This window comes from Condylura cristata, unplaced genomic scaffold, assembly GCF_000260355.1.
Source record: "Condylura cristata isolate star-nosed mole 26May11 unplaced genomic scaffold, ConCri1.0 scaffold00034, whole genome shotgun sequence".
In the NCBI taxonomy this organism is placed as follows: domain Eukaryota; kingdom Metazoa; phylum Chordata; class Mammalia; order Eulipotyphla; family Talpidae; genus Condylura; species Condylura cristata.
In genome coordinates this window covers 11,805,377-11,818,638 of record NW_004567135.1, presented here as the reverse complement: position 1 = coordinate 11,818,638, position 13,262 = coordinate 11,805,377, and the positions used below count along the sequence as shown (strand labels likewise).

The following is a 13,262-nucleotide window of genomic DNA, read 5'->3' as shown; positions in this document are numbered from 1 at the left end:
CTATTCTGAGGACGAAGAAACTGAGGCTCACCTTGTGAAGCTTATACCCCAAATGCCACTGGTCACTCTGAGCTTAATTACAGTGAATCACTAATTACAGATAACTGTCATAATCATACAAAAAATAATTACTAAAAGAATTGGTCAACCATTAACAAACAATCAGGTCTGACTTTGCCCACTACACTCCCTATACGGTGATCAATAACTATCGGAGGAAATGCAACCCACCGCGGCTTGCGGCTCACCTGCCAGGTATGGCGCGATGGGGCTGAATGAAGCAGGGCTAGGTGCAGGAGTACGAGCTCCTTCGAACTCCTTTACAACCAAAATACTCGCAAGCCACGCCCCCGCCGAATCCGGAAGGGAGGGGTGGGCGGGGCCAGTTTCCGGGAGTGGGGCGGGGCCAGCGCTGGTTGGCCGGCTGCGAGCGGAAGTCGGGAGGTTCGGTGGGCCGCCGACGCTGGCTTGTGACAGGGAGGGGGAGAAGGAAGGCCTGCGTAAAGGTGGCCTCCCCATGCCTCCGCTCCCCGGGACCCTCGGAAAAAACCCAACACCCCGGCCCCGCGGCTAGCCCCTTCCCTCAGGCTCTCTCCGCTGGATTTCGCCACCGTTATGTGGGAAGCGAATCCGGTGAGTAGCCGGCGGGACGGGGCGGACCCAATGGGCGGGGTTGAGGGGAGAGGGGCGGGAGGGGCTTCCCGGGAACTGCTCCCCTGCACCCGCTTCTGGCTGGGTCCTGAGTTCCGAGGCCCGGGGGACCCCGGCCCTCGGGGCTTCTCCAGGCTCCGCGGGTCTGAATGGCGGGGTTGGCTCCGTGGGTGCCCCGAACTGCCCTGCGTTCCTGGTACACTGTTCTAGCTGCTGTGGTTCTCCGCCAGCCCCTTCGCTGTCATCTCAAACTTTGGGTTTCGCTTTCCGATGGGAGTTTCTGGGCTTCGGACCTGTTACTCACCTTTGCCTCCGGTCTACCTGCCGGTCCCACCCGTGAAGTGAGGGGACACGACCCCTGAGTCTTAGTTGGGCCTAAGAGGAGCCTTTTATACCTTTTTCCCCATCCGGGTGGACAGTCCCGTAAACGTGGGTGCGCAGTGTACACGTTCGAAGCGTCTGGACGGTGAAGTTCTTAGTTGTTATTTTCCCAGTGGACGGAACTGATGACCTGGAACGTTTCAACGTTGTCTCCCTCGTCCGCGTTTGATTCCGGCATTTGTACTGTGTCTGCGTGTATTTTTGTCTGCTGTGCTTTTACTTACTCACTGAATGTGCAGCTCTCCTGGTGGAATCTATTTGCCTCCGTTCAGTTTTGTGAGGGTTAAAATTGCCTGGTAACGTGGCAGCTGTACGCTGTTTACACCGATGGGTTGAATGGAAAATGGCAGAATCCGTTTCAACCCGTTGTTGGACTAAACAGAAACTTCCTCATATGCCCAGATAACTGCCTACATTTACTTTATAATCCTTGCAATAAATTGTAAATAAGTTGCCCTACTTGCTGTAACTCCTTGGTTATAATCAGTGCTTCTTTTGCCTTTTTTCCCATTACTGAAGCATATTGCCAGCTAAGTTAGCTTTTCAGTTAGTTTTATGCTTCTAAGTTTCTGTCCAGTAGGAAGGAACTGGTCATTTCTGTATTTGCTGGTTGCAGTTGTGACTCCATCCCAGGCGTTCCGTAGCAGTGGTCATTAAATAATTTTGCTTTTGATCATGCAGGTAATAAGATTAATCAGTCCACATTAGAGGAAAGTATTGCCAGTATTTGATTTTAGCAAAAAAATTTTTTTGAATGTGCTCTCTGGTTATATATTCAGTTTCACTGTCATCAACAATCTATATATATGTATGTGTACATACATACGTATATGTACTGTGTGTATATATGTGCGTGTATATATATATATGCATATACACTTTATTAGCAACTCCCTTCTTGATTTTTCTATAACAAACCCTTGTGTCACTCTTGTGCATATCTTGTTCAAAGACCCGTGTTTTAAATTCTTTGCTATTTTGTAAGCTCCATGTGGTCAGGGTTTTGGTATATTTTGTTTACTGTGGTACCCTCAGCCTAGAGAACAGAACCTGACATGTAGTAGGCATTCTGTAGATAGTGTTGAATTAGCTATAATGGTTGAATCAGTAACAGAGACAGTCATTTGCTTCCATCTTTGGTTCTCCCTTTTCCATCACATCAGAATTTTCTGTCGGATCCTTTTATGAACAATATAAAGGCATTAATAAATGTCTTATATATCTGATTAGTTATAGCATCTCATATCTTTGTAAGAAATGCTGTTTTCTCAGAAGTCATCCTAGCAGTTTTGCTTGATTTCAGTACAGCCGACTGACTTTTTAACAGCTGTGAACCTTCTGCATGTAATATGAAATTCTGGCATTTTTCTTTTGATCCATATCACGCTACCCTACAATTTCTTCACACTATAGTGTTTTCTTAGTTTTTTATAAATATGATTTGAGTGTGGAAGATCACTACTGAGCTTACATTTCCTTAGAGGTTGGAGAGAGTCCAAAACAAGATTCCCAAGGATCTGTAAGTAAACATAGTATACTTACCTGTTGTTGGAAAATCATGATGCATTTTTGCAACAGATAGCACTAGTTCATTTTTGGAAGTAGTATTCACATCTGTGTTCTTGCTAGTCATTTGATGGTTCTAGCTTCATTTTTAAAAAAAATTGAGTGATTTGGTTGAGTTTTAGAGACTTTACAGTAAGTTGAAGATTGAAGACCAAACTTTGCATTTTTGTCATATTTTACTGTTTTACTTCCATAAAGGGAAGAACACTCTTTCAGCTTGTGAAAAATTGATGAAGTTTCAGTCACAGTGCTTTACAAGCCCGTCAGTAACAGTGATGGCTCACAAAATTCCCTGCTGGCAATTTTGATCTCAATGACGCTCCTTGGGCAGGGAGGCCCACTGGAGGTAAATAAAGGCAATGATGGAGTCAAACCCCTATTATATGGCATGAGAGGTTACAGAAACATCAAACATCATTACTTACACATTCACAACCACCTGAAAAATCTCAGATATGTAAACAAACTCGCTATTCGGGTTCCCCATAAACTCAGGTTCATTTGACCGTGCATATAAACATCTGTGATATGCTTATGAAGCATGAGGGAAACGATCCTTTTTTGAAGTGACTGACAACTGATGATGAGAAATGGACTGTTTACAACAGTATAATGCACAAATGGTCTGCATCTCAACATGGTGATGCACCTTAACAGCGACAGCAGACATTCATCAGGGGACGGTCACGCTCTCAGTGTGGTGGGATCTTAAAGGTGTGTTTTTAAAACTACTACCAAAGAACCAAACAATCCATTCAAATGTCAGCTGTGCACAATTGGACAGTTTGAATGAATCCATCATCCAGAAACATCCAGAGCTTGTTAATCATGAAGGGATTGTGTTTCATCAACAACAGCATGAGAACACACACGTTTGGTCACCTGTCAAAAATTATTGGAACTTGGACGAGACATGTTGCCACATCCACCATACTCACCTGACCTTGTGCCATCAGAATCCCACTTTTTTTCACTCTCTTAGAAACTCCTTGCATGGAATAATGTTCAATTCATAGGAGTATGTAACTCAGCCCCTTGTTCAGGTTTTTGCTGACCAGGGCCTTCTGTGAACAGGGAATTAGGAAGTTCGCTGAAAGATAGCAAAATGTATTTGAACAAATAGGCACTATATCATTGGTTGATCTTTGTTCTTTCTATAAATAGATGATCTTTGAAAAACAGAAAAATATATGTCATGACTTTTCTGACAACCCAATAAATTTATTTTTCACAACAGTCATGAGGTCAGTTATGATTCTACTTAAGCCTTTCACTGACCAGACACCTTGCAGAAAGTATAAAGCCCTTTCTAAGGCAAACCAGACAGACAGAAGCAGCAGGCACACCCTGTCTTGATGGTCTTGGCATTTGTCCTCCACCTGCAGACAGCCCTTGACTGATGTCCCATAGGTTAGGAAAGTTACTTATCTGCAGGAAGTTGTTGTAAGTGATGCTATTACTCCTTTGACCTTTTATATCCTGACTGTCCTGTCTTTCTGTCTCCTTGTCATTGTCTGATCCGTCATTGGAATTGTAATAAGTAGATCTGAATTACCTTGAGGGAGTTTCAGCTTCTTCTGTCACACTGATGAAGGGGACTGAAAATGACAAACATCTATAGAAGTCATAAAGCTATACTTGATACCAGATTCCACTTACCGACTCATGCTTTTAGGACAGTCTGATGGCACAACTAAAGCAAGGGGAAACAATTCAAAGTGTTTCTCGAAACTACTGGTTTCTCTGAAACTGGATTCTTTAGAATTTCTCTTTTCTATGATCCATGAATCATAATCTTGACTTAATTGTGCTGCCACCTTCTACTCCTGAAATGTTCTGTCTTTGCTTTTTCCGCTCAACACCTTGATTATTGGTGAACAATGGCCTCAGAAATTAGCAACCATCCCTACCAAATGAATAGCTTTGTCCTGACTCCTTTCCAGCCTGCTGATGGACTGCAGTACTGGTTTTCCCTCTGTTGTTTGGAGTTAGCATGTCTAAATCAATCGTAAATTCATTATTTTACTCAGTCATTCCGGTAATATTTAGAAGTGCCTACTGTGTATAAAATACTGTTCTAGACATTCAGGAGGGAGATTGCAAACATGGGTCAAATTAGAGCCCCCTCAGTGACTTGGCAATGTAGTTTGAAGGGAGGAAATGATACAGGAGTTATCTGGGGAAGTAGGGAAGTGTATTGAAGTAAGTTTCACTTGAGCAGAGCATTATGGGGAGGTCAGGAAAACAAAAGTAAAAGAATGGCAAGTGCAGTTTGAATAAAGGAGTGATGTGGGGAAAGTGTTAATCTGATGAGTAAAGTCTCGTGAGCATCTTCAGAGAATGAGAATGGAGGAGCTACGGGCAGGAGGAACTGAGTCAGGCATTGTACTTTAAAGATGTACCCTCAGGCTTGGAGAGAGGATGGAGAGGTGATGTGTTCCTAGAATCAGGTTCTGTGGAGAAAACAGACAATCCTAAGGTCAACACACAGTCAGGGGTTCATGCACTGTGATCTTTATCTTCTTGCCATTCACTATTTTGACTATGGAATTAGTTGAGCTGAGAATGTACAGTGACTTGCTCGTGTTTGGTGAGTGTGCCCACACGTAGGCTTTTCAATACCTGTGTGAGGGAGAAATGAATAAATAGTTGTTCTTCTTTTTTATTTTTTTAAGAGACAACACTAAGGCTGGAAGTTTATTGTACTTTCTAAGTAAGCACAGAACTAGGATATAGATCTAGAACGTCTCAACTTTAGAATACATATTTTTTCCCATCTAAGTATAGAGGACTTAAAATGTGTACAAATGGACCAGTGAGGAGAGTTACAGGGTGGCAGAAGTTATGGAACTTTTCCTGAACTGCAGAGAGAAAGCATGACCTTAGAGCAATAACCATTCTCCATGGTTTTATTGACAGAATTTCTCCCTAGTGGTGAACACAGTAGCAAGAGGAACAAATAACATAGCCTCCCAGCCTTGGCATGGCAGGCACAGCACAAGGCTAAGGACATGAGTCTGGTAATTTCCAACATCAGGGCAAACAGAAGCTGGGTTTGGAATACAGGAATGGAGTAAGACCACAAGTCACCTAAAAGGCCCAAGTAGAAAGTTAAGGTGTGTGGCTTAGGCAGCTTGCCCTCCAGGAGTTAGACCTGCTTTTGAAATGCTGTCTTATGGCACCCATTTGCCAGTTCACCTACTATCAGCCAGTCAGTTCTAAAACCCGGGTTTACAGTGGTGAGCACAACTGACAAGGCCCCAGCTAACATGGGTGTGCAGTATGATGCTAGGAGACTGATGTTAAGTCAGTAACTACACAAATAACTTTGACCTCCAGTTTTAAAAGTTAGGAAAGAAGAAGAGAACAGTGACAATGTATAGGTGGAGGCGCTACTGTTTGACTGGTTGATCTGGAAGCTACCTGTGAAAATCTCTCTTGTAGACAGCTAAAAGATTGAGCAAGAGTTTGCCAGGTAAAAAGGTTGGGTGGGAAACAAAAAGGGCTGTTCAGACAGTAGAAGTCAGTAGACAGTAGAAGTCAGTAGAAGTAGTGTGAGAGGTTAGTAGAAAGCCTGGTGCTTGGGAATGGAGGGAAGCACTATGTGATGGAAACACCATGAGCCAGGGGACAGAGGTCAGTAGGCCAGTAGGAACTTGACCATGCATGGCCACATGTTCAGGGCTTTGAATTTCATCTGTAGAGGAGTGGCAATCCATTGGAGGATTTTATAAAGGAACTGTGTTCCTTTATAAAACTGTGTGAACTGTGTTTTTCAAAATGTTACCTGGCTGTCATGTGATATATTTGTTATGTGTTGGTGTGATAGAAAGAATAATGGCCTCCCCAAAATACCTATGTCCTGATCCCTGGAAACTGAATGTGTTAAGTTACTAACCAGCTGATCATATGGTAAGGACAATAGCTTGTATATCCACGTGGCAGAAGATGGAGACAAGAAATGAGTCAGAAGGCTGGTTTGGAGATGAAGAGAGGGAGCCCCAAGGCAAGGATTGTGGGTGGCTTTTAGGAGCTGGAAAAGCCAAGAAAATAGATTCCTCCCTTCAGCCTCCAGAAAGGAATCCAGCTGACTTTGATTTTAGTCTAGTGAATGCTGTCAGACTTACACAGAACTGTCAGATAATGAACTTGTGTAGCTTGAGGCCACTGACTGTGTGGTAATTTGTTCCAGCAGCTGCTTGAAAACTAACAGAGCATCAGAAAGGCTGTTCCAAGACTAGATAGGAAGCTACAGTATAGTCCAGGCTGGACATGAAGGTGACATGGTCTAGGTGCTTGGCGGGAGACAGGTAGGGGCAGATCACTGCAGGCTGTACTTTGGTAAGTGCGAGCCTTCTGGCACAGTCAGCCAGGAAGACGGACATGCATTCACTGAAGTGGGAAGACTGAAAAAGGCCAAGACACAGAGGAGAGCAAGAGTTTGGCTTTGGATCTGTTATAAGTTTAACGCGCCTCTGGGGTCTTCAGGCACAGAGGCCATTGGCTAGCTGAGTTGAGATCAGAGAAGGCTGAGCTAAAAATTGTAAATTGTCCTCAGCCTCTATATATGTCCTAAATAAGAGTTGGAGGACAGCATTTCTCAAACTTCTACCCATGCAAATCACCAGTTTAAACAAAAAAGTACTATTTTTAAAAAATTAGTATTTTTTTATTATCATTGAAAAAGGGCATTTTATGTAGCCTCTCAGTATACACCTAACTTGAAGATGGATAGTGTGAGGCATTGCTTAGACCCAGACACTTTGATTTTTTTTCCCTGTATATTTCTACTAATCTAGGAAATCTGTGCTATAATTATAGACTGTCAAAGATGTGCAACTGGTGTTTGCTTGTGCTGTGAGATGTTTTGGACTATCAAGATCAAACACACTGAGAAACTATGACAAGATTTGTCCTGCAGGTATATTTGTCGTGCTTTGTCAGTTGCCAACTTGATTAGCTTGTAATTTTAAGTAACCAGAAAGGTGGAATGTTTTCAATCGGCCTGGATGTTTGGAAGATAGAGGGAAATACAACTTCAGTCATTCTTTGATTACTTCAGTCTTTAGAAAACATCTCCCTGTGTTTTCTTATACTGTTTGAACGTGTTCTTTATATATCCACAATAATAAAATCATTCTCTCTGATGAATAAAGATAGCTATCAGATTAGGTGAGGACTCACGCCTTAGCCACAGAGCTTTTAGGTATAGTTTCTTGATTTTGAAAAACCTGGTACTTTATTCTCGGCAGCAAAAATTGGAGAATGTTGGCTTGAAGTAGTAGATTCAGGTTATCAGGTTACTTAAGATATTAAAATGCATTTCAGGCCCTCCCTTGTGGTGCAGTGGGTTAAAGCACAGCACTGAGAAGCGTAAGCCACTTCCGCATGAGTTTGATTCCCGCCTGCCCCGGAGGTGACCACATGGCGCGGCAGACCTCTCCTGACCCGCCCGCTGCTCCCCTCAGCAGTGTACTTCGTTCTGCTGTTCTGCCTGTTCTGCTCCCTGCTCTGTCTCTGGTGAATCCTCTCACCCTCCGCATCTCTGGCCTGTACCCCAGTTCTATATAAATAAATAAATAAATAAATCTTTTAAAAAAAATGTATTTCAGCTATATTCCAGGCTTCTACAAATCAAAGATGACTTTATTGGCATTATCAGCATCATGAAAAAAAAATGTTGTTTTTAAATCTCATCTTTCATTTCAGAAACTCACTTCAGAGCTGTTTTTCCTTAACAGCTAATAAACTTGAGTGGGAAGAGTAATCTTGCAAATGCTGCCATTTCTTGTATCTCAGCCTCTGAGCGAACACACTCTGAATAGTCAAAATTTGATGATAGTCAGTTTTCAGTATTTCTATCAACACTCAACTTGAGTCAGGAAGCATGTTTTTGGCTTCTAACTGTTTCATATGTTTAAAACATCTTTAAGTAATATAGAGGAACCTTTCCTTGCTCATGGTTTCTCAGTTTTGGATATTACACCTTTTTAAAGCCATGTCACAGCTCATAGAAGTATCATTGTCTAAATGAAAAAACTATCGGCCCTCCCTGGTGGCACAGTGGGTTAAAATGCAGCACTGTGAAGCTGTCCCCAGCCACTGCAGCAGGAGTGCAATCCCTGGCCAGCATGTGGCCCAGCAGCCCTCTCCTGACATAGCTGCTGCTCCCCTCAGCAGTGTATTTTTGTCAGTCTGCCTGTTCTGCTCCCCACTCTGTCTCTGGTGAATCCTCTCACCCCCTGCACCTCTGACCTATATCTCATCTGTTGTATGCATAAATAAATAAATCTTTAAAAAAAGATTTTCATGAAACACCACTAACCTTGTATTTCAGCTTTACAAAATGTATGTGAACAATTGTTTTTTTCCTTTGAAAATACCTGTGAATTACTTCTTAATTCTTGAAGTCTGTATTTGAGAATGCTAAGAAGGACAAGAAATAGAGCATTTACATCATACTAATTTACACTAGTAAATTAGTAATTTAGTAATTTTTACATTAATAAAAATTTACTGATGTAAATGCTCTAAACACCATAATTTAAAGATGTTGCCAAACTGGATTAAAAAGCACCAACCAAGTATTAATTGCTTAGTCAACCCACTTTGAATAAACACAAATAGAATAAAAAACTAAATGGAAAGAGATATAAAGGACTGACACTGGTAACGAGAAAGCTTGACTGGTGTGTTAGTATTAAAGTAGACTTTATTTTATTTTTCGTTGAGAGAATAATGGGAACCCAGTTACCATCGTAGCGTACCTATTGCCAGCTTACCCATATTCCACAGACCGTGTAAACAAAAAAGCAGTATCAGGGATAAAGAACATTATTTCCTAAAGATAAAAAGATCAGCTAATTTAGGAGCAATCCTTAACATTTATACACCTAGTAGTAAAGTTTCAGAATACATGAAGCAAAACTAGCAACTGTGAAGAGAAATAGATAAATCTCATGATAGTTGGTGATTTTAATACTCCTTTGAATAATTGGCAAGACAAATAGATGTGAATAATGATATAGAGGAATTGAACAAAACTGTCAGCCCTTGAGCTAATTAACATTCATAGATCTTTATACCCAACAACCGCTGAATACTTGCTTTTCCCTTGTCCAGCAGTTTTGCTGCAAGTATGTTCACCACCAGCATTTTCATTGCATATCTGATTGGCCATGCAGTAATTTTGCCATTAAAAAGAAAAGTAGTGGTTGACAGAGTGGTTTCATTTCTTCAAAAGAGAGAACTGGTTGACAATTTGGTTTCACATTCCTTGGCTTCCTTTCTCCATTGATGTAATAGGGAACTTTTAATGTCCTTGACCTGGTCATCAGCTTGGTTTCATTTCTTCACCAGTGAAATAAGAAACCAGCTCTTTCCAGTTGATATGTTAACTTCTAGTTATAATAACCTTTGACCTAACTTTATACTATAGTTTCATACTTCCAGCAAGTTTGAATATCAAAGGACATAAAAATTGTATAGTATGTGATGAACGAAAGTTAGAAGACAAGTATGCAGGTACAATCCAGACAAGAAATTCTGTTCTTGGTACAGTATTGTCACAAGTCCATACACACAGGAAAAAGTCTTTTTAATTTTGTTGATTATGTTTACATTCTTTTGTATGTCCCACTTTTTGTCATCATTCTTTTTTTCTCTTTGGCAAATTTGACTTTTGACCAGTTATGTGACAAAACTGTTTGTGTGGAAATAACCTAGAGTCATTTTTTTCTAATTGCACAGAGGCCATTTAAAAAGATGGGCCATAGACTGTGCCATTAAGAAATTGCAATAAATTTAGAAGACTCCAAGTCATATAAAGTATGTTATTTAATCAAATGAAATGAAAAGATCTGTAAAATTCTCAAGTATTTTGTAAATAAGTAACATACACTTTAGTAACCCATTGGTCAAGGAAATAAAAAGGAGAAATAGAAACTGTGGAAATACAAATATTAAATCTGCGGTATGCAACTAAATAGTAGTGAGGGAAATTCATTACTAAATTAATCCCTATATTGGAAAAGGAGAAGTGCCACAAATCAGTGGTCACAGCTCCTTCTTTCAGAAGCTAGAAACAAGAGAAAATTAAACTCTAGCAGGAACATGGACATAAAATTTAGAGTGGCAATCATTGAAGTAGAAACTGAAAACTGCTTTTTTGGGGAGCATCAGTATAGTTAATAACTTCTAATAAAACAGAACAGGGAAAAGATAGAAAATACAAACTGCTATTCTGAGAATGATAGTAGTATTATTGTCTACATATTCTGCAAACAATAAGGGATTATAAATGACTTACTGTCCATTAATATAACAAATTAAGTGAAATGGATATATCTTCTCTTAAGACAAACTACTAGAAGAAATAAATAATGCAAATAGCACAAAGAAAACTATTGCACAAATTTTCAGAAAATTGAAGAAAAGATAAAACTTCACAGCTCATCTATGAAACTGTTTACTGAAAGGAAAGTTAAAGACACACCAAAGTTAAAGACATTACAAGAAAATCAGAGACCAATATTCCTAACGAGCATCTGTGAAAAACTTCTAATCAAAATGTTAGCAAATTGAACTAAACAGTATATAAGAAGGTTAGTGTATTATGACCAAATAGCATTTATCCCCCAAATTCAAGGTTGGTTTAATACTTGAACAGCCATCAATGCAATTCATCATATAAAAAGTAAAATGAAAAGCTATGTGATCATTTCAGTGTATGCAGAAGTAGTAGTTGACAAAATTCAGTATATATTCCTGATAAAAATTCACAGCAGCCTAAGATTAGAAGAGAACTCACTCAATTAGATAGGAGTATATGGAAATGGATTACCCAAACCTTGTACGTCCCCAAAAAGATCTGTGTCTGTCCGTGACGACGGTCCTTCTCCTGCTTCAGGAAACTGAGCTCTTGGAATGGCTTGGATTATCAGGGTATTACATGCCTGAGACCGTGAGCCATGCTGTGATCACACTGGCAGTGTGATTTGTGGTACACACATTCTTTTCCTTCTGGAGGTCTGGAGCTTCAGTAAGGCCAGTGACACGAGTGCTCTTTCCTTACATAAATAAAAACGGTGGACACCTGACTCAGATGGGCTTTTTTGGTTGGCAGCACTTAGCACTTGTTTCACATGGTTGCTGGGAGAATTAAGTGCACACCATGTTATTCTACTTGGAGACACTTGCAAGCTTGTACATAGTTTCCTCTGTGTGTTTTTACTGAAATAAACTGAACACGAGTCAAACAACTTCTGGGCCACGTGATGACTCCTGTGAGACTGAGGTGATCTTGGATACCTCTGACACAAACGGCCATCACAAAATACATACATACATGTGTATGTACATGCATATAATAGTACATGGTGTATAACATCAAACTTCATAGTGAAGGACTATACCTTTCTTATAAGATCAGGAATAAGGAAATGATGCCCACTGTATTATGTACCATTGTACTGGAGATGCAGCTAGTACAAGATGAGAAAAATAATAACAAGCATCTAGATGCTAGAGGTCAAGTTGTGTGTGTGTGTGTGTGTGTGTTTGCAGACAGATGTACATTGAAATTCGGGCGGGATGGCCAAAGATCTAGGACTAATAACTGAGTATTGCTGGATACCTGAGAGCCGTATGCAAAAATATGTAGCAGTGTATCTCTGCACTAGCAGTTGAAATTTAAAATGTTGTTTATACCATTTACAATAGAATGAGAAATATAAAATATTTCATCGTGAACCTTGAATAATGATGTGCAAGGTTTGTACCCTAAAACATATAAACATTATTGAAAAATGTTGAAGTCCAAATAAATTCAGTCAAGAGATTTACGTCATTCATGGACGAGAACACTTAGTGTTGTTAAGATGCCAGTTCTCACTAGATAGATCATTCACTGCAATCCTAATAAAAATTTAAAGGACCTAGACTAGCCAAAGCAGTTCTGCAAAGAAAACTTGGAGAGCAGACGCTACCTAATTTAAAGATTCAGTATGTCATTACAGTAATTCAAAACAGGGTAAGATGTTTTTTATAAAGGTAGATTCAGTAGAGAAAGGATCGTTGTATCCAAAAATAGTACTGGAGTAATTGAATATCCATTTGCACACACGAAAATGAACTTCAGCCCATACATTGCATCACATATATAAGCTAATGAAAAATGGCTTAATTTTTTAACTTTCATAAATTTCTAGGAGAGAACTAATTTTCAAAGAGAAAACAGGAGAAATATCTGTAACATTGATTAGGTAAAGATTTCTTAATTATATGTCCAAAGCCATAATTTATAAAAGAAAAGTTGACAAATCTCAACAAAGTTAAAAACATATACTGTTCAAAACATACTTTTAGGAAAATGAAAAATCAGCTACAGATGAATTTTTTTATATAAAATATATATCTGGCAATTGTCAGATACCCAGAATATACTAAAAACTGAAACCATTAAATACAATGGAAACAATCCAATAACATCTGAGCTAAACATTTGAGCAGATACTGCACTGAAGAAGACAAGTGGTTGAAATATAAGGACATAAAATGATGCTCAGTGTTATCATTCATTAGGGAAGTGCAAATTAAAACTAGAGTGAGATACAGCTACACATCCATAATCTGGACTGGCTGAAGGACTAATCAAACCATGTCTT

At 39.8% G+C, this 13,262-nt stretch overlaps 1 protein-coding gene across 3 annotated transcripts in view; it reads left to right on the top strand.

The window, feature by feature from the left end:
- The first annotated feature begins 464 nt into the window (after positions 1–464).
- PARP11 (poly (ADP-ribose) polymerase family, member 11) overlaps positions 465–13,262 on the top strand; it is a 35,863-nt gene continuing 23,065 nt past the window's right edge. For all 3 annotated transcript variants that reach the window (XM_012732241.1, XM_012732240.1, XM_004692855.2), the window contains exon 1: positions 465–633. Coding sequence is in view for 1 of the 3 variants with exons in the window: in XM_004692855.2 (XP_004692912.1) it covers positions 616–633 (18 nt within the window). In the remaining 2 variants the exon portion in view is untranslated. The remainder of the gene's footprint in view (positions 634–13,262) is intronic.